The sequence below is a fragment of the Chiloscyllium plagiosum genome, chromosome 3 (genome assembly GCF_004010195.1).
Source record: "Chiloscyllium plagiosum isolate BGI_BamShark_2017 chromosome 3, ASM401019v2, whole genome shotgun sequence".
In the NCBI taxonomy this organism is placed as follows: Eukaryota; Metazoa; Chordata; class Chondrichthyes; order Orectolobiformes; family Hemiscylliidae; genus Chiloscyllium; species Chiloscyllium plagiosum.
This window is the reverse complement of record NC_057712.1, coordinates 33,320,966-33,342,851: the sequence shown is the minus strand read 5'-3', so window position 1 is coordinate 33,342,851 and position 21,886 is coordinate 33,320,966. Positions and strand designations below refer to the sequence as shown.

Genomic DNA, 21,886 nt, shown 5'->3' with positions numbered 1-21,886 from the left:
CATAAACTGGTAAGTGAGATATACTTGTCCATCCTATCTTGCATCCTTTAAAATGGAGGGTTAGGAAGACCAGTGTATTCATTTTTCAGCATGATTTTTTTTGTTGTCTATCTCTTCTAGATTTTCAGACAGAGTTAATACAACGAAAGGAAAAATGTATCTAAGCCAACAGCATAAATCAGCCGTGTTAACTGGGAAGGTTTGGAAAGCAAACCAGAGAGCACATCATTCCAACCAGCAGATGTTGGAAAAACAAATCCACCAATCTGCATATGTTCTATCAAAAGATACAAGCATTTCAAAGACCATTGGTGCTCTGCATGTAAATAAACAAACAAAAGTGGGACGAGCCAAACTAACAAACAGTGGCTATTGAGGGCTGTTGTGTGTATGATTTTTTATATCTATTCTTTCATAGGATGAGGGCATCACAGCCAAGGCCAGCATTTATTGCCCATCCCTAATTACCCAGAGAACAGTTAAAACTCAACCACATTGCTGTGGGCCTGGTCAGGTAAGGGTAGCAGTTTCCTTCCCTGAAGGACATTAGTGAACCAGATGTATTTTTCCCACAATTGACAATGGATTCATGGTTATCTTTAGGACTTCTAATATCAGGTTTTTATTGGATTCAAGTTACACCATCTACCATAGTCGGATTTGAATTCAGATCCTCAGAACATTCTGGCCATTCTGATTGGTAACTTGGATAACTTGAACCTACATGATAATGGGTGCATATACTTTCTTTGTTTTATATAACAAGCAACATGTACAAAGGTCCTTCCTAATTTGCAATAATCATGTGACCCCTATCAGGGGACTCTATTGAACCACACCCCTGTAGGCAGACATCTTGACTTCAATAAAATCCTCAAATTGAATATACTGCTATATTGCACAACCAAATCAGGAGTATGGGAGTTTCTGATCAGAAGATTCAATTTCCCAGGTCACTCCCTCAGAGTCTGAGGAGATACAGCAAGACTCCACCAATTCTATGATTATTGGGCCATTGCAAAATCTAGACCGTGACTAGATTTACTTGTAACCACCTTCTAAAACTTGTAGATCTGTTCGTAAGACTGGAATATCTGTCGTTCACCTAAGAAATATATTTGAAATGATTTTTAAGTGACAATAGTTAAACTGATTTGTATCTGTTTTTAAACCTTGTCAATATGAACGTCAATCTGATATAAAATCACATTATTAGCCTAATAATTGAATAAAAGTGACTGGCTTGAGCTGTAGAAGCAAATACTTCAATATTATCCCTGAATGCACTGGAACTGTCAAAAAGGCACTACTGAATGAATCCGTTAACGTCATTTACTCCAGCCCTGTGGAGTTTGGAACCACTATTCCATTTAAATGAATAGAATAAAATTAATCCCTATTGTTATGACAGGGGTAAACCCCTCTGTTAATTTAAACCAGCATGCTGTAATCTGTTAAAATTTGAGAGGCAAAGAACTATCCCATAGGTGACTGTTTAACGTAAAAATTGATAACTTTATTCTTTAAGTTCAACAGAGAATATTAAACCAACAATTATTTACAACTCCTTTTACTTAAACCTATCTTTTACCTCCCACTCTATAATACTAGTCTGATAAAAAATCACGATTAAGATTTACAAAAATAAATTCACGTTTCAAAACCAGTCAGCTTTGTCGAGTGTCCTTTATAGATGTTCCTCTGTAGATTCTCTCCAGGTTGGTTTCAATGTTCTGCTGTGCAAACTTCTTACGGACAGATACCTTTTCAGAGAGCTCTTCAACTAGCAGACAATATTTGTGGATGTCCTTGGCAGTTCTCATTCTACCTGATCAAAATGTCTGGTTTTATACCCCAAAACATTGGTTTGTTTCATTGGTTTTAATATTATCAAAATACTAAATTCAAATTTGATTGGAATTTGGTACCTTGAGGCATAATTTAAACTGGCTGAATTTGAATTTGTTTTTGTTTCACGCAGCCCAGGTGCTGCTATTTGTTTTGATCAAGTATTACATTGTTACCTTGTTCAGGACACTCTACGCTGTCAGTCCTTGCTAGCATTTCAACTCTCTTAAAGGTACAGTACACCTCTACAACTTCATAGCACCATGCAGTTGCTGCTTGTAGGGTACAGTCTGTTGCGTACTGTCACTGGAAAACGAAAAATAAACTTCCATTCTCCCTAACCTTTCAGGCATTAGATCTTGCTGCAGTATAGATGATCAATTTGAATACAGAATTCTCCCAGGGGCCTGGAACATTCTGAGGTGTCTACAGTGAAAACTGGATTGCAAGATGCAATCTTGTAGAGAAGGCAGATTTGGGAAATTTGGAAATTGTTGTCCACTTCTCAATAGAAAATTAAATCATTGTTTTCTGACTGGAGAAGATCCTGAAGAATAGGTGGTGGCAATAGGATTAGTTCTGTAATTGTTGATGCCGATGGTGACAGGGTTAGATGGAATAAAGTAGAAGGAGGATCATATGGAACGTCAATACCACTGTCAACCACTTTGGGCTGGAAAGCCTGCTTCTACACAGTACCTATGGTATCACTGGGGCTAAGGGGCCTCATCTATACCGCATGACACGATGACTTTATAAACTGGGCTGTTGTGTACAGTTTTAAATTCTGTTGCTAATGAATATTTGGCACATAATGGGCATTAGGTTATTCCAATATTCCCAAACATACACGCTATCCACCTGCAAGATGCATTGCAGAATTTTACCAAGTCTCTTATAGACAACACCATTCAAATCCCTGGCCATACAATCTAGAAGGACAAGGAACAGCAGATACTTAGAACACCACCATCTCCAAGTTCCTTTCTGAGTCAAGCAAAATTCCGATTTGGAAATATGTCACTTTTCCTTCACTGTCACTGGGTTAAAATCCTGGAGCCCCTCCCTAACAGCATTGTGGGGCTATCTGTATCAAATGGATTACAGCAGTTCAAGAAACAGTGGCCATCTTCTCAACTGCATCAAAGGATGGGCAAAAAAGGCTGGTGCAGTCAACAATGCCCACTCCCATGAATGAATAAAAATAAACATACTAGTACTTGTCATTAAACAGATTACCATTGCAAACATACAGGTTCCATGATGTGGTATCCAGTGCTTGTCCATTTCCACAATAGAAGGCAGGAAGTGACTGGAAGTTGGTGTCTGTAACATGACCAACATTTGAGAAGTTGCTTTTGAATGAGATAATTTGCAAGATCTCAGACTGGAAGAGACAGTGACTGTGAGTACCATAGGTATGAATCACTATCCTGGATAGCTCATGTTCTTGCATGATTTAAAGGTTATACTACCCCCATCTTGTGCACAGTCAGCAACCTATGGTAGGCAAAAGTGAGGACTGCAGATGCTGGAAACCAGAGTTTAGATTAGATTGGTACTGGAAAAGCACAGCAGGTCAGGCAGCATCCGAGAAGCAGGAAAAACGACGTTTCGAGCAAAAGCCCTTCATCAGGAAGCCCTTCATCATTCCTGATGAAGGACTTTTGCTTGAAACGTCGATTTTCCTGCTCCTCGGATGCTGTCTGACCTGCTGTGCTTTTCCAGCACCACTCTGATCTCAGCAACCCATGATGTCAGACTGGAATGGCATAGGAACTCCTGATGTTCTTTTCTCTTGACAGATTTTTAGAAGAAGCTCAGCACAGTCCCATAGTCTACAGACCAAATATTCTACAGTATCAAAGACATTATTAAAAACACCATGAGAGGCACTCGTACTGGCCATTAACTTAGAGATGAGATCGCAAGATGCTGTCAGGTTAAGGAAGGAAGGATGTGGTGATGTGACAATCAGTCAGCAAGACTCAGACATTCAAATATCACCTTTGCCACTTCAATTAAAGAGAATGCTGCTTTTGCCATAACTGCAGCAATAGGAACTATTCCTCTGCTACATTGTTCCTCCATCTTTAACTGAACATTGCTGTTACCAACTTTGGCACCAACATGCTCAGCATATAGACTGTGACTTTCGCCATATCACTACCCATGACAGTTATGCTGGGGTTTTCCACACCTAGAATAGATAAACCTCTCATAATGATCATCTATTTATTGACAATATTAGATGGGAGAGTTTCATTCAATTGGAACACTGCAAACCAGCATTATGAACAAGAAACCTCAGGCAGATGCTAGAAACTTGAAATAATAACAGAAAATGTTGAAAATCCTTAGCAGGTTAGGCATCATCAGTGGAGAAGGAGAGAGAGAGAGAAAGTTAACATTGGTACTTCTATCAGAAGTGGAAAAAGTTAAACGTATAACAAATTTTAAGCAGGTGTAGAGACAATGAAATGGCAAATTCTAGAATAAACAAAAGGAAAGGATTATGATCGAGTGGAAGCCAAGAGAGATTATAAGACCTAGGAGACAAAGGTCAAGGGTGAGAAAGAGTGGTGCTGGGACAAATAAACAAATAAATATTGTGAGGTTTAAATAGCAGCCACAGCATCATTAATAACAGTTACTCACTCAAAATGGGAGCAATGGTTATGACTTGAAATTATGTAATTGTATGTTAAGTCATAGAATCATACAGTCATGCATCATGGAAACAGACCCTTTGGGTCAAACAGTCCATGCCAATCATAATCCCAAACTAAACTCATCCCACCTGTGCTTGGCTCATATCCCTCCAAGCATTTCTTATTCATGTACTTATCAAAATGTCTTTTAAATATTGTAACTGTAGCTACTTCCACCACTTTCTCTGGAAGTTCATTCCATGCGCAAACTTTGAAAAACGGTTGCCTCTCATTGTCTTTTTTAAATCGTTCTCCTCTCATCTTAAAAGTATACCCACTACTCTTGAAATCCCACTCACTGGGGAAAAGACACCTGTCAATCACCTTATCTGTGCTCCCTATGATTTTATAAACCTCTCAACCTTATACACTCCAGTGAAAGAAGTCCCAAAATATCTAAAGAGAAGATGCAGTTCCTCAAAGATTTGTTGAGCTTTCTGAGAACAGTGTAGGACGATAATGACAAAGTTGAGAGTGAAGCTGAGTATTGAAATGACAGGTAAACATAAGTTTTAGGTCATGCCTACAGAGTGAGCATACATGTTCTCTAAAAATAATTCCCAATCTGTCTTTGATCTGCCAAAGTTGTAGAAACTGTATTGCCAATGGAGTGAGCTGCCAGATGAAGTGGTGGAGGCTAGTACGATTGCAACACTTCAAAGGCATCTGGAAAGGTTTATGAAGAGGAAGGGTTTGGAGAGATATGGGCCGGGTGCTGGCAGGTGCAACTAGATTGGGTTGAGATATCTGGTCGGCATGGGCAAGTTGGACTGAAGGGTCTGTTTCAGTGCTGTACATCTCTATGACTCTAAATAGAAAACATTCAGTTCAATGACACACAAATATACAACTTCAGCTTTGAGTAGTATTTGAGGCATTGGATAGTGCATAAGGAAAAGACGAATGAACAGTTGCAACATTCTCTGCACTTAGATGAACAATGCTGTGGGAAGAGGTGTAGGATATTGGGATAGATTGAAGGTGGACCAGGTGTCACAGAGGGAATGGCCTCTTGGAATGCTGGACAGGGTGTATAAGGGAGCGGAAGCAGGTAAGCAGTGTTTAGTGGAGCACAACTTTGGAGGCAATGGGGGTGGTCAAGAGAATCCATTGAATGTGGGGGTTAGTGGAAGGTGGGGTCAAGTGGAATCCTTTCATTGTTCTGGGAATGGGGGAAGGGTTGACAGCAGAAATGTGGTAAGTGGACAAGCACAGTACTGGGCCCTATCAGTCACAGTGGATGGGAGTCCTTAATTGAGGAGCAAGGAACACAGATGAGAAAAGCTGGTCAGGAAGATTGCACATTCAGACCAGATGCAAAGCCAGAGAAATCAGAAAATTGATTCAAATTCTCAGAGCAGCAGGAATCTGTTGATTCTTATCCCACTTGTGGTCTTCCACAATTGATACATTTAGTGATGGGGAGGCTCTCACTCCCACCAAATTCAAGTATTCTACTTAATGTCAGCCCAGGATAAAGTGTACAACCACTCTGGAATAGTTTTTGTGCTACCTACTTTCTGATCAAAATGTGGGAAGCCAAAGGAAAAGGCTCATTCCACTATCCAAAGGCAAGAATACTGTATATATAATACGTTCAATCAAGACAACCCCTCAACTTTCATCAAATGGAATAATGTTTCTCTGAGATTTATTAGCTCAGCTGGTTGTGGGACTATCACGTCATCAACCTGTCTCACTACATTTGTTATTGATGAATTGAGTTTATCTTTGCATTGTGAGATTTTGCTGCCTGTGCACCCACTGACTTGCCAATGTGTTCTGAGCATACTCCTAGTACCCAGCCCATGCAGTCATTTCACTGAAGTGGAACTTCAAGACATAACTGAATGAATCAGTCCCATTTGCCTCATGATGCTCTGAGCTAAGCTGAATACCCAGATGTAATATTCCTAGATGCACGGTAAGCTAGGGTTGTTCTGTTAAGGGAAGACTAACCAATTCTAACTTTGTAAATCTCACATAATATTCTAAAGGTATTGGCAATCATTTAACCTATTAATCCCATCTCTCCAAATTATGTAGTAGTAAAAGATTGAAAGTCATTTCTCTATTTTGAGCAACTTCTAACTGAAATGTTGACAGCACAGCTCAATCTTGCTATCACTAGAGTATATCCTGTTAAATGTGAAAAATGTGAAAGGAGACTGTGGAAGCATAAGTTATTCAGAGAAATTGAAAAGCAGTTGGCGATTAGTCAATATATATAGTTTTGATAACTCAGCATTTTGCTAAAAGGATTGACAGTAATTTAATGTGTTCCAAATGAATGAAGTATTTATTTTCAAAGAAAGTGGTCAGAGCATTGAGTATAGGAGTTGGAAAGTCACGCCTCGGCTATACAGGACATTGGTTAGGTCTCCTTTCGAATATTGAGTTCAGTTATGCTCTCCCTGCTAGAGGAAGGATGTTGTGAAACTTGAAAGGATTCAGAAAAGATTTACAAAGATGTTGCCAGAGTTGGAGGATTTGAGCTATACGGAGCTGATTAGGTGGGGCTGCTTTCCTTGGAGCATCAATGGCTGCGGGGTGATATTATAGAGGTTATATAAGATCATGATGGGCTTGAATAGCCAAGGTCTTTTCCACAGGGTGGGGAGTCCAAAACTAGAGGACCTAGGTTTAAGGTGAGAGGGGAAAGATTTAAAAGAGATCTAAGGTGCAACTTTTTTCACACAGTGGTGAATGTATGAAATGAGCTGCCAGAGGAAGTGATAGATGCCAATGGAAACATCTTCTCAATGTCCACTCTGTCCAGGCCATTCAGTATTCTATAAAGTTCAATCAGATACCCCTTCATCCTGCTAAACTCCATCAAGTATAGTCCCAGGGTCCTCAAATGTTCTTCGTATGTTAAGCCTTTCATTCCTGGGATCAGTCTCATGAACCTTCTCTGGACCCACTCCAGAGCCAGTACATCATTCCTGAGGTATAGGGCCCAAAATTGCTCACAATACATAAATGTGGTCTGACCAAAACCTTATAAAGCCTCAGATGTACATCCCTGCTTTTATATTACAGTCCTATCAAGATGAATGACAGCACTGTATTTGCCTTCCCAACTACCTACAAGTTTACCTTAACAGAAATCTGGACTGGGACTCCCAAGTTCCTTTGACACCACGTCAAATTTCTAAATTTTCTCCACATTTAGAAAATAGTCTATGCCACCATGCTTCCTACCAAAGTGCATGAACTCACACTTGCCAACATTATATTTCGTCTTTGCCCACTCTCTTAACCTATCTAAGTCTTTCTGCAGCCTCCCTATCTCCTCAATACTACATGCCCCTCCACTTATCTTTGTATCATAAGGGTGGACGCTAGGAAATTGTTTCCGTTAGGCGAGGAGACTAGGACCCGCAGTGGAGGCTGGGACGCTAAATGTCTTCAAGGCAGAGATTGGTAAATTCTTGATGTCACAAGGAATTAAGAGCTATGGGGAGAATGCGGGTAAGTGGAGTTGAAATGCCCATCAGCCATGATTGAATGGCAGAGTGGACTCGATGGGCTGAATGGCCTTACTTCCACTCCTATGTCTTATGGTCTTATGGTATCATCTGCAAACTTAACCAGAATTCCCTAATTTCCTCCATCTAGATCATTAATGTATAAAGTGACCTGTGGAGGAAGGGAGTTGCAGGTCCAACAGATGTTAGGGATTGTAAAGAGAATGAACAAAACATGTACATCCATGTACAGTGTAGGATCTAAAGCCATGAGGTCTTTAATCACATAACTATCCCACTGCGTTACCCTCTGTGATGTACCTTGCTGCCGTAGACACTGCTGGTTGACAAGCAGGAGACTGGCAGAACACAGCAAGCCAGGCAGCAACAAGAGGTGGAGAAGTCAATGTTTCAGGTGTAACCCTTCTTCAGGACTGGGGGTGGGTGTAAGGGGCGCTGCAGAGACATTGCTGAATAACTCAATCACACCAACAGTTTTGGTCACAGTGGTTAGGAAAGAATAAGGATGTTGTAGAAGGAGGGCCATTACTTTCTATTATACCTTGTTCCTCTTGCATCTAGATGCTGTAGCAGGCCCTCACCACAGATATCCATCCATGGTACATGGGTTGTTGCCATGACGTTATGCCTAATGCTGGAAAAATTACATCTGGCACTACACAGAGAGACAAATAACCAGATGTAAGGTGAAAATAGTGCTATTTATTTAAAAAAGTGCAAAAAGAATGTAAAATCACCTAAGACCTAAAGTGTCCTCAATACATTTTCTTCCTCCTCCAGCTAAGTATTAATATACTCCCTGATACAGCCTCTGGGAAGGGAGGAAGCCCACTCAGTAGTGGAGTCTGTTGGCCTTAGGTGTTTGTTCAGGTGGTCTAGAGCACTTTCTGGTCTGCATGAGCCAAACATGCTGAGGATCTTCTTGCCAGATGCAGGTGACCCTTTGTAGTGTGAACTTTCAAGAGTCAGAAAGGAGCTGGCCAGATGGAAGTGAAGACCCTGACTACCTCAGGAGTGTTCTGAGTTGATATCACTGAGGGGGCTGTATCTAGTTCCACTTCTGGCTGAGTACTCCCGGCACTACCCTATCTGTTTATGAAGAAGTGGCACTCAGTGCTGTTTGGAATGATGTACTCTGGTTCAGTTCTGGAATCAGCTCAGTTGACTCTGCTGACTTCCACTGTTGCCTTCAACACCTATTTCATTATCATGGCAATTTTTTGATTTTGTCATCAGGCCTACTTTGTGGTCCTGGGAGAAAGTGAGATCTGCAGATGCTGGAGATCAGAGTTGAGAGTGTGGTGTTGGAAAAGCATAGCAGGTCAGGCAGCATCCAAGGAGCAGGAGAATCAATGTTTATGGAGGATTCCTGATAAAGGGCTTATGCCAGAAATGTCAATTCTCCCGCTCCTTGGATGCTGCCTGACCGGCTGTACTTCTCCAACACCATGCTCTCAACTCTACTTTATAGTCTTGTCATCAGACCATCTGTGACTCACATTGCTTGCGAGTCTTCATCAATCAATGTGATGAGTGAAACACTCTTCTGGCACTTTCGTGACTGCTTATTTGAGCTTTTGATTTGCTTCTACTGAGCTGAGTGAGTTTCGCTTCATGTTTTGTATCTGGGATTTCAATCACAAATAAAAACAAATTGCTGAAAAAGCTCAGCAGTTCTGGCAGCAGCTGTGGAGAGAAATCTGAGCTAATGCTTTGGGTCCAGTGACACCTCTTCACTGGAATTTCAAGACTTCATTCTTGCCATTACCTTGGGCTCTGAGTATTCTGTCCTCTTAGGGTGAGCATTGCTCTGACATAGAGCTTCACATTTCCCATTGAAGAACTCACTTTTTGATTGCTATCTGGTGTAACTTTACGTAGTTGCAAAAAAATCAGCGTTATGGAAAGTTTTGCAGTCTGTATGACCCCTATTAGTCATTTGAAGCTCTTATACTGCTGTCTTTGTTGCAATAATTGAAAACCATTTTTCTCCTTTCAGCTCAATGTCAATGGTGTAGATTGAATCATTTGTATCTTCATCTAGCATCTCACAGTACCACACTTGATTGATCAGAATCCTCATCTGATTTGGCTGTAGCAATAGTCTTTCTGGTCTCTGTAGGCTTGATTGTTTTCTTTCAGGTTAAAGATTTGCATGCAAAATACTTCATTTCTTGCGAGTAAATCACTGGACATGCTTTCTTGATTTTTTTTTGCTGGTCTTTCTGTGAATACTTACTGATTTTCTCCACCTTGTCATGTTTGAACTGTCAAGACTGCTTTTCAACAGAATGGATAGGTCTGAGCTCCCTAGCAAAATAATACACAGCCTTGGGTTGATTCTCCACCTGTTCTCGCATGTATGTGCTAAAGCTATTGATTGACAACCTCAGAGCCTCTGCATATGTGTAATACCTAATAAAGAGTCAGATTCTCTTCTCTTAGCATCCATGCTGCCTTCGTAGGTAATCTCATGTCAAATAGTATTCCATCTTGAATTAGATCATTTTCAAGTGACTGAATTCACTGGGTGCTGTAAGCTGTGTTAATGCAGTAATGTATTTAACAATAGGTTCTTGTTCAACTTAAGCTTGAACATTTGGACATTTACCATTCATGTGTGGTGCTATTGAATCATCCTGATGTAGGGCTTATGCTCGAAGCATCGATTCGCCTGCTCCGCGGATGCTGCCTGAGAGCACCACACTCTCAACTCTGGGCTCCAGCAACTGCAGTCCTCACTTTCTACTAATTTACCATTCATATGCCATGTTCAACTTCAGTTTAAAATGCTTCTAAAAGTTCTGTCATCCTTTATGTATTCTTCAGAGAGAAATTTAGCTTGAAATGCATTTTATAATAGTCTCTCCCCAGCAGTGTTGTCCACATTCTTTATCACCATTATCTGATATTGCTGTACATGAGAAACTTACCCCATTGGTAATGGTTTTATATTATGGCGCAATGGTCTGGGTGTAGTCAGCCATCACTGGATAACAAGTTTTGTATTAGAGGCTTCAAGAAGTGTTACAGAAATTCTTTCAGTCAGATATTTTCAAATGCCAGTATGGCGATTGGTAGCTGCTCTAGCTGATAGGTAAATACATTGTTATTTTGTAATTTTGTCATTTTGCCATAACAGTTGGAAAGGCTGCTAGTTCTCTTTCATATCACATATTTCTATCTCATGGGGACTAGCATAGGAAAGTTAAAACCATTGCATGACTCATTCAGTACTTTCAGCTGTGGCTTGAGTCTTTTCTGCAGCTTCTGGTGGATTTTAGTATCTCTGAAAGTCTTGTTAAAATGTGAATCTGTTGAATACTTTAATCATTTGACAATTTTGACTGAAAGTATTTCTATAACACTTCTTGAGGCTTCTAATGCTAAACTGGTGTGTCGGGAGGTTAAGGGTGATGATAGCTCAAACCATGGCACCATTATACAAAACCAATACCAATCAGGTAATCTCTGATATGCAGTAATATCATTGGAGTAATTCTCCGACTCCACATAAAGTCATAGAGTCGTACAGCATGGAAACAGAACATTCAGACCAACCTGTCCATGCCGACCAGATATCCCAATCCTATCCAGTCCCACCTAGCACCTGGCCCATATCCCTCCAAACCCTTCCTATTCATATGGCCATCCAAATGCCTCTAAAATGTTGCAATTGTATCAGCTTCCATCACATCCTCTGGCAGCTCATTCCATACACGTACCACCCTCTGTGTAAAAACGTTGTCCCATAGGTCTCTTTTATATCTTGCCCCTCTCGCCCTAAACCTATGCCCAATGGTTCTGGACTCCCTGACCCCAGGGAAAAGACTTTGCCTATTTACCCTTTCCATGCCCCTCATATAATTTTGTAAACCTCTATAAGGTCACCCCTCAGCCTCCGACGCTCCAGGGAAAACAGGCCCAGCCTGTTCAACTTCTCTTTATAGCTCAAATCCTCCAACCCAGGCAAATGCTGGTAAATCTTTTCTGAACCCTTTCAAGTTTCACAAAATCCTTCTGATAAGAAGGAGACCAGAATTGCATACAGTATTCCAAAAGTGGCCTAACCAATGTCCTGTACAGCTTCAACATAATCTCCCAACTCCTGTACTCAATACTTTAACCAATAAAAGAAAGCATACCAAATGCCTTCTTCACTAGCCTATCTACCTGCGACTCCACTTTCAAGGAGTTATGAACCTGTACTCCAAGGTCTCTTTGTTCAGCAACACTCCCTCGGACCTTACCATTAAGTATATAAGTCCTGCTAAGATTTGCTTTCCCAAAATGCAGCACCTTGCATTTATCTGAATTAAACTCCATCCGCCATTTCTCAGCTCATTGGCCTATCTGGTCAAGATCCTGTTGTAATCTGAGTAACCCTTATTGCTGTCCACTACACCTCCAATTTTGGTGTCATCTGCAAACTTACTAACTGTACCTCTTATGCTTGCATCCAAATCATTTATGTAAATGACAAAAAGTAGTGGACCCTGCCCTGATCCTTGTGGCACTCCACTGGTCACAGGCCTCCAGTCTGAAAAACAACCCTCCACCACCCACCCCCCTGTCTTCTACCTTTGAGCCAATTCTGTATCTAAATGGCTAGTTCTCCCTGTATTCCGTGAGATCTAACCTTGCTAATCAGTGTCCCATGGGAACCTTGTCAAACGCCTTACTGAAGTTCATGCAGATCACATCTAGCACTCTGCCCACATCAATCCTCTTTGTTACTTCTTCAAAAAACTCAATCAAGTTTGTGAGACATGACTTCCCACGCGCAAAACCATGTTGACTATCCCTAATCAGTCCTTGTCTTTCCAAATACATGTACATCCTGTCCCTCAGGATTCCTTCTAACAACTTGCTCACCACTGAGGTCAGGCTCCCTGGTCTATAGTTCCCTGGCTTGTCTTTACCACCCTTCTTAAACTGTGGCACCACGTTTGCCAATCTCCAGTCTTCTGGCACCTCACTTGTGACTATTGATGATACAAATATCTCAGCAAGATGCCCAGCAATCACTTCTCTAGCTTCCCACAGAGTTCTAGAGTACACCTGATCAGGTCCTGGAGATTTATCCATCTTTACCCGTTCCAGATTTAAAGAATGTGGGACTACACTATTCTCTGAGAGATCACCATCATTGCCAGTTGCATAGAAGTCCAGGTGGTTGTCTTTGAGAGACGATAGCCCCACAGTCCTCAAGTCCTGCTTCAGCCAATGTAGTTCCATCATAGTGTTTTAATCTTTGCTACTTAGAATGCATTTCGATACTCTCCATCACAGCATTTCTTAACCATGAATTTTTGGTCTTTCTCATCAAGCCCTTCATTTTGACTGGAAGAACTTTATGCGGAGTATTACAAAATATCTGCTTAAAATCTGTCCCTGCTCATCTACTGCCCCTCTCTTAATCTATTTTCCCAATCTGCTTTTGACAATTCTTTCTTCATATCTCAGTATTGGCCCATATTTGAATTGAGAATGCTGGGTTGAGACTCAAGTTGCTTTCCCACAAATGGAATTTGAAATTCTCCATGTTGTGATCAATACTCCCACAGGATTCTTAGCTATGAGATCTCTTATTAATCACACCTCATTATACATTGCTAGATCTAACATTGTTTGTTTCTGGGTAGATTCTGCAGCATACTCTGCTCTAAAAAAGAATTCCTGATGCATTCCAGAAAGCTGTCTTCCTTGTGACTTGTGCCGATCTGATTTGTCCAAATGATATTCAGATTGAAATCACCCATGACAATTACAGGGATTAATGCTTACATGCCTCCATTGTTTTCTGATTTATATTTTGTCCTTTGGTGAGGCAGTTCTTCAGTGCTGATAGATAATTCCCATGTGGGACATCTTTCTCTTGCTTTTCTTTATTTCCACTCAAACTGATTCTATATCATCATCTGTTTCATTGCATACCACTGCACTGATACCTTGACTTTTTTTAACAAAGCTACCCTTATTTTACCTGAACGTTGAATACCATGCTTTTGGATTTTAAGTTCCGAGTCCTGGTCACCAAGCAACTATGTAGCTGTAGACATCAAGTAATTTTCATTTGTTTTATTTCTGGCATGCGACTCTTAAACCTACCATGTTATTCCAGTCCTTTTGCTTGTCTCCAGCACCACCCTATTTTAATTTTTTTGTAATTATCTCTCTGCCACAATTTATCAGATTATAGGTCATCCCTTCGCTTGTTATTTAGCTGTTGACGCTTTGCTCACACTGTCTGACACTCTTGATCACCTGCAGAAACCCATTATTTAGCTTGTTGACACTCCACCCATACCATTTGTATGACCTTTTGATCTCTCTGAGTATACATTCTGTGCCTAGTGCTTCTCTCTCACCTCACTTGACAAAGGGGTAGTGCTCCAAAAGCTTGTGATTTCAAAATAAACTTGTTGGACTATAACCTGGTGTCACCTGACTTCAGATCTTGTTTTATTTCTCAGCATGGGTCTTGGCCTTGGGGACTGCTGACAATACCTCTTGGCCTTGGGGTGCTCCTAAATATGATCCCATACTCTTGGGGTTATCAAAGTTCACTCTGATCCTTGGGTTGCCAAGTTCCAGGTTTTGAGGGGTGCCTATCACTGTTCAGGGCCATCAATATTGTTGCTGATCAGGTCTGGGAAATGTTACTTGAAATCGATTTGGATGAGGGGGTGATGGAGGAGGCTACAAGGACTAGAGGCAAGGATGGAAGACTCCAAAAGACATGGGGAGAGGAGGACGCTACAAGGGGCAATGAGGGATATTGAAAGGCTGCAAGAAGTGTGCAAGAAGCAGAATACTGAAAGAAGAAAAGGAAAATGAGTCTATAAGGTGGGGAGAAGATGACTGGAAAGAGGTAGGTGGAAGAGAAGGCTACAAAGGAGAGATAACAATTTCAAACATTTCACCAATGGAGCATTCAACTACTCGGGCCAGGAAAAATCAAATTCACAGAGATATAGAATTCTTTGAAAGGGGAAACATCTGTGCAGAAATATAATGGATGCTCTTATAAGACTGTCAATTGTTAAATTTAAATCTGTGATTATGATCTGCGATACAATAAATAGGGTAGTGACTGCCTGGTCAAACCTTTTTAAGGAGAAAGTGAGGTCTGCAAATGCTGGAGATCAGAGCTGGAAATGTGTTGCTGGAAAAGCCCAGCAGGTCAGGCAGCATCCAGGGAACAGGAGAATCGACGTTTCGGGCATAAGCCCTTCTTCAGCCCTTCTTCAACCTTTTTAAGCCTGTGTATAGCAATGGAAACACACCTCACCATTATGCAGAAGGTATGTTTAGGGTAAGGCTTTTTTTGTGTAAAGGAGTCTGTCACTTACTTCAAAAATAACTTTTATTGATAACATGTGCCTATTGATCATGCCAATTTAAATACTGTGTGTGACTAGAAAATGAATGCTTGACTTGTTGTGTTGTGGATTGAAGTTTCACGGAGGGTTGATAATTGAGATTGATGAATTCTTCTAACTTTGCTTCTGTGTGTGTTGAAATACCCCATAAGCCTACTCAAATACAAAAGATTTTGTTACCACATGACAGCCTTATTTAATAAATCTGTAGTGACAGTGAAAAAGGCAAAACTGAAAAGTAAAACATAGCTGTTAAAAGTTATTAATTAGCCCTAAAAAATCTCAAAATGAGTTCTACAAAAAGGTTTTTCTGATTCAGGTTCAAGCACAAAGAAGCAAAGCTGTCTGCATAATATGAATGGCCAAGATGTGCCTGACTAAGCCATCATTTTAGAGTTCATTGCACTGAAACTGAGCTGTCAATAAGCTTCACAAATAGAGTACAAAATGAGAAGGTTTTGCTAAACTTTTGTAAACAGTTCAACTCCTTTGTGACTGCAATTTCAAATTCTGGACAGCAGAAAAATGTAAAAGTTTTGTCAAGGGTTCGGAAGAGATTAACTTGGATGGCTCCAGGGAAGAGGAATTATAGAGAAGCCTAGGTGACCTTCTTTAGAGCCAAGAAGCTCTAAGGAGACATCAGATTACAAAGAATTTAAGTGGATCAAACAGAAACTATTTCCGGTGTCCAAAAGATCGATAAGTAACTGGGCCAAGTGTGACTTCATTTAAATTGTTTGGCAGAAGAACCAGTGATACCGTGACAAAAAAAAACCTTCTCCACAAACACTGGTTATAATTTGGAAGAAATTTGGCAATAAGCATGAGCAGTCATAATACAAACAAAATGGTACAGTTTTAAAGAGGATGCAAGAGCAGTGAGACATGGGGTTAATTGTGCATGGATCTATGAAGGTGTCCAATCAGATTTATAAAGTATATGAGATCTTTGTTTTTAATTATACGTGTGGAGTTCAAAAGCAAGGAAGTTATGTTTTTTTAAAAAATTCATTCATGGGATGTGGGCATCACTGGCGAGGCCAGCATTCATTCCTAATTAGACCATAAGACCATAAGACATAGGAGCGGAAGTAAGGCCATTTGGCCCATCGAGTCCACCACTCCGCCATTCAATCATGGCTGATGAGCAATTAGGCGAAAGTGGGTCCTGCAGATGGTGGAGACGAGAGTCAAGATTAGAGTGGTGCTGGAAAAGATTCCTGATGAAGGATTTTTGCCTGAAAGGTTGATTTTCCTGCTCCCCGGATGCTTCCTGATCCGCTATGCTTTTCCAGCACCACTCTAATCTTGATTCATTCCTAATTGTCCAGAGGGCAATTAAGAGTTAACCACACTGCTGTGGGTCTGGAGTTATATGTAGGCCAGATCAGATAAGGATGACACATTAGTGAAGCAGGTGGTGTTTTTCAGACAATTGACAATTGTTTCATGATCATCAGTACACCTTTAATTCCAGATTCTTGTTTGAATTCAAATTCCACCAACTGCCATGGTGAGATTTGAGCCCAGGTCCCCAGAACATTAGCTGAGTTTCTAGAATAACAATCCAGTGATCATATCACTTGGCCATTACTTCTCCAGAATGAAGGAAAATATTAATTATGTCCATAAAGACCACATCTTTTTATATTTCATTATTTTTATTGTGGGCCAAAAAATGAAATGGACTGTTTTAAACCAAGATTGTGGAAAGATATGCTGTACTTTTTAAAGTAGTTTACTGGAACTCATTGTGAGTTGTCTTTGCACAGTCACTCTTTCAACCAGTGGAGCAAGATGTCTGAGACCCAGCAGCAGTGTGGGTGAGGGCTCAAAGCAAGCTTCATCTAGAAACAATTAGTCAATTGTTTTTTTTTCAGTTAGGACCAATACGCAATGATAGGTGAAAGACATGAGTGCAGTGTTATTATGCAGTGAGAGGTTAAGATTTGGAATGGATTGCTTGACAGGGTGAAAGGTATGATTTCAATAGCAGCCTACAAAATGGTGCTGAATATTTGATGGAGAAAAGAAAAAAATGAGGATCTGTGGTTAAGCCAAAAAGTGGGACTAATTGGGTTGATCTTTGAAAGTACACGGACGGACTTGATGCATTATTCAATGATTCTTTGAAGTAATGTGAACTTGCATAGTTTTATAAGCTACATGCTGCAGCCGCGAAAATAGAGAGTGAGTGTGATGTGCGTGTGATCTATCAATCCTTATTCTATTTGATGTGACTGAGGACTTTTAAATCTCATCTCAGATGGTCTAATTAATGCATGTGATGGTGGCAATTCTACTAATATATGAATTATCTTGGGCATGGGAATTGTCAATTCAATTGATGGGTCTGCTCATAAATTCATGAATGGGAAAGGTGATGACGGTTCATTTTCTGTATGGGATAAAAGCGTTGAGACATTCTCAAACAGGAGACGAGAAAATAAGAAGCGGGAGAGTCATCCTTCAACTAGAAATGAGGTTTAATATTCTACTCATTTATCAAAGAGAGAATTAAAATGAATTGAAGATGATCAGGCTTACTGGCAGCCTCTCTTACAGGTTTGTTTTCTGTGTGTAAATTAAAGGAGCTTTACAATTCATTATGATTGAGATTTGCTGCATTGAATTATTTCTTAATCCCCCCATTGAAAGATTGGACAAAGGAATGACATGGTATTAATTCCAATATCATAAGATGTTGTTCTGAGTCATGCAACTGCATAAGCAAAAGTTGGATTGTTAAGTCATCTGGCTGTGTACAAGATCCCATGAATGCTTTTGGGAGTGACCAGCCCTGTTACATTGAGAGACTTTAAAAGGCAGACCCAACATTTGTAACACTGAATTGTGTGAACACATGAAGAGACAGAGGGCTCGGCACACCTCATCTCCTGAAAGTGTGAGTACCAGTGGATAACTTTGCAAAATGGTCAAGAGTTTATAAATAAAGTTACAAGAAATTTACACTAAAAGTAGGAAGTCACATTCAGAGAATTGTGTTCAGTTTTTTTATGCCTATAACAAAGGACAATAAACTGAATGGTAAAGATTCATCAAGATGCAGACGGGAAAGAGAAACTGCAGGGGAATGATCTCAGATACCTACTACAGCAGAGAAAGTTAGGACATTGAAAAGGAAATTGGAGTCTTTTGATAGTTGAGTGGAAATGATTATTTCACTGAGAGTCAGTTAGAGGATATATTTGATGAAATTACTTACAGTGTGGAAACAGACCCTTTGGCCCAACAAGTCCACCCCGACCCTTTGAAGAGCAACCCACCCAGACCTATTCCCTTACATTTACCCCTTCACCTAACACTACGGGCAATTTAGCATGGCCAGTTCACCTCACCTGCACATCTTTGGACTGTGGGAGGAAATCTGAGCACCTAGAGGAAACCCACGCAGACACGGGGAGAATGTGCAAACTCCGCACAGGCAGTTGCCTGAGGCGGGAATTGAACCCAGGTCTCTGGTGCTGTGAGGCAGCAGTGCTTGCCACTGTGCCACTGTGCTGCCTAATCGGAGCCTGCTAAAGGCAGTGGATAAGTATTTGGAGGAGAATATTTTTGCAGGAATTTGGGGTTAGAGCAAAAACATGAATTTAATTGGATTATTTTTGCAAAGAGCAGAGACTGACTTGTTGTGCAGTTCAATCATTCTTCTTTAAAACAATGTGAATGTCCATCATCTTAAAAACCATATACTGAAGCCACTAGATAGAGGGTGAATTGCTGCTGAGGGGAGATCTAATTCCTTTATACAGCAAGTCATTAGAATGTGGAGTACATCATTACAAGGAGTGGTTAAAGCATGGAATATTGCAGCTTTTAAGCAAAAATTGGATTCAGTGAATAGACAGTCAAAATGAGTTGAAATGTACCCTATTCCATCTCCACTGATTATCATTTAGTGGTTGAGGCTATTGCAGCCAGCTGCTAGATGCCACATCGATACATGGCACGGTGGCTCAGTGGTTAGCACTACTGCCTCACAGCGCTAGGGACCTGGGTTCAGTTCCCACCTCAGGTGACTGTCTGTGTGGAGTTTGCACATTCTTCCCGTGTCTGCGCAGGTTTTCTCCGGGTGCTCCGGTTTCTTCCCATAGTCCAAAGATGTGCAGGTCAGGTGAATTGGCCATGCTGAATTGTCCATAGTGTTAGGTGCATTAGTTAGGGGTAAATGTAGAGGAATGGGTTTGAGTGGGTTACTCTTCGGAGGATGAGTGTGGACTTGTTGGGCCGAAGGGCCTATATCCATACTGTAGGGAATCTAATCTAATCATATGCTAATTGGTTTCCTCGGATGGAATTCAGAGTTTAATAGAATTATGACGGCCCAGAGTGCTGCACTTTGGCAGTTCAGTGGGAAAGAAAGGTTAAGTCAAAAACTCTCCAAAGGGAGATGAGCAAGAGTGCCTTTGGGGCACAGAAGGAAGAATCGGTTCTGGACTCTCCCACCAACACAAACGACCAAGTTTCACGCCCATTCTGAACTAACCTTCACGCAGCCTGGGGGGGGGGGTCCTGGTTGTCTGCCTGGCCAAAACAAACTTCACGTATACAGCTGGCAAATGGGATGCAAAACAAGTTCGCCCATTAAAATAAGCCTTTGCTTTCTCATCAGAGTAAGAGATAGTGTCTTTCACTTTCCCTCCTACCTGCCACCTACATTCTATCGGCCTGTTTCCCAGCCAAGCAGTTAAAACCTAACTAACAGAAAGGACTGAGGACTGTGCAAGCAGTGAAGGGACTGGCTTTTATCTCGACTCTTTCTAATCTTGTTTTTTTTCCATTTTAGTTTGCATTGCAGTTTGGAAGAATCATCACATGCGGACAGTCACAAACTATTTCATAGTTAATTTATCATTTGCCGATATCCTTGTAACAATTATCTGCCTTCCTGCCAGCCTACTTGTTGATATAACTGAGACATGGTTTTTTGGGCCGATTTTCTGCAAAATAATTCCTTACCTACAAGTAAGTACATTATCATTTCTGACACTTCAATGGCTAAAAATGCAAGTTCTAAATGGGGACTCATAATAAAAAAATAACTTGCAGTTATAGAGTGCCATATGCAAACATTTGATGCCTCAAAGCTGGTTTGAAATAAAACAAACAAATTTACACTATACAACCTTAAAAATTTGAAAGCAAAAATATGTTGTGAATCTTGCAAATGGAAGCAGAAAATGACTGGAAGAATTGAATGGAATTGAATTAGCTTTATTGTCACATACTTACAGTACCATCTTAGTTGCAAAAGTTACTAGGTATAGATTTTTGAATACAAATGCTTAGCAAAAACGTTAGGAAAATAAATAAATTAAAGAGTCCAGACCTTCAAAAGTTCAAAATCATAGGAATAAATTAGAAAAATAAAGAAATAAAAAGCTCATAATATCAGTCATTCCACAATAATATAAAAAAAATGTTACAAAAAGAAATTTAAGGAAATTATATTAATTGCTGATAGCTGAAGCATCATTGTTCTGTTTAATTAAAATAATTCAATACAAGCTAAGAAGTTATTTAATTTAAAGATGATTCAACCAAGGAGAGGGATTTACATTGAGGCTTCCTTTTCCTGTGAAGTACAGGAGAACCATAAATCGATTTATAAAAAAAGCACATTTCTAATTGGACTTCATGCAGTACATAGAACAAAGCTTACTGTCTAATAGTGGAAATAAATTATCCTGCTTGATTCACTCTCAAATTCCTTTGATCACACAGTTGGTAATGTGTTGCATTTGTCCATCTTGGACCTGATTCATAGAGACCAGACAGACTTATGCATCCAATTCTGATTTTGTTAATTGTTTGGTATCGGAGTTGGGAAGTCACGTTGAGGTTGTACAGGACATTGGTGAGGCCTCTTCGGAATACTGTGTCCAATTCTGGTTGCCCAGTTATAGGCAGGATATTATTCGGCTGGAGATGGTTCAGGAGAGATTTACCGGGATGTTGCTGGGTATGAAGGTTAGGTTATAAAGAAAGGCTGGATAGGCGGGGCTGTTTTACTGGAGTGTAGGAGGTTGAGAGGTCATAGAGTCATAGGGGTGAACAGTACGAAAACAGACCCTTCATTTCAATTCATCCATGCTGACCAGATATCCCAAATCAATCTAGTCCCACCTGCCAGCACCCAGCCCATATCCCTCCAAACCTTTCCTGTCCATTTTCCCATCCAGCTGCCTTTTAAATGTTGCAATTGTACCAGCCTCCACCACTTCCTCTGGCAGCCTATTCCACATACGCACCACCCTCTGAATGGAAAAAGTTGCCCCTTAGATCTCTTTTATATCTTTCCACTCTCACCTTAAACCTACGCCCTCTAGTTCTGGACTCCCCACCCCAGGGAAAAGCCCTTGTCTATTTATCCTAGCCATGCCCCTCATGATTTTATAAACCTCTACAAGGTCACCCCTCAGCCTCCAAC

At 40.5% G+C, this 21,886-nt stretch overlaps 1 protein-coding gene across 1 annotated transcript in view; it reads left to right on the top strand.

Annotated features, from left to right (window-relative positions):
• hcrtr2 (hypocretin (orexin) receptor 2) overlaps nucleotides 1-21,886 on the top strand; it is a 71,411-nt gene that overhangs the window by 8,285 nt on the left and 41,240 nt on the right. Inside the window, exon 2 of the mRNA XM_043687463.1 lies at nucleotides 20,243-20,421. Within this exon, the coding sequence (XP_043543398.1) occupies nucleotides 20,243-20,421 (179 nt within the window). The remainder of the gene's footprint in view (nucleotides 1-20,242; nucleotides 20,422-21,886) is intronic.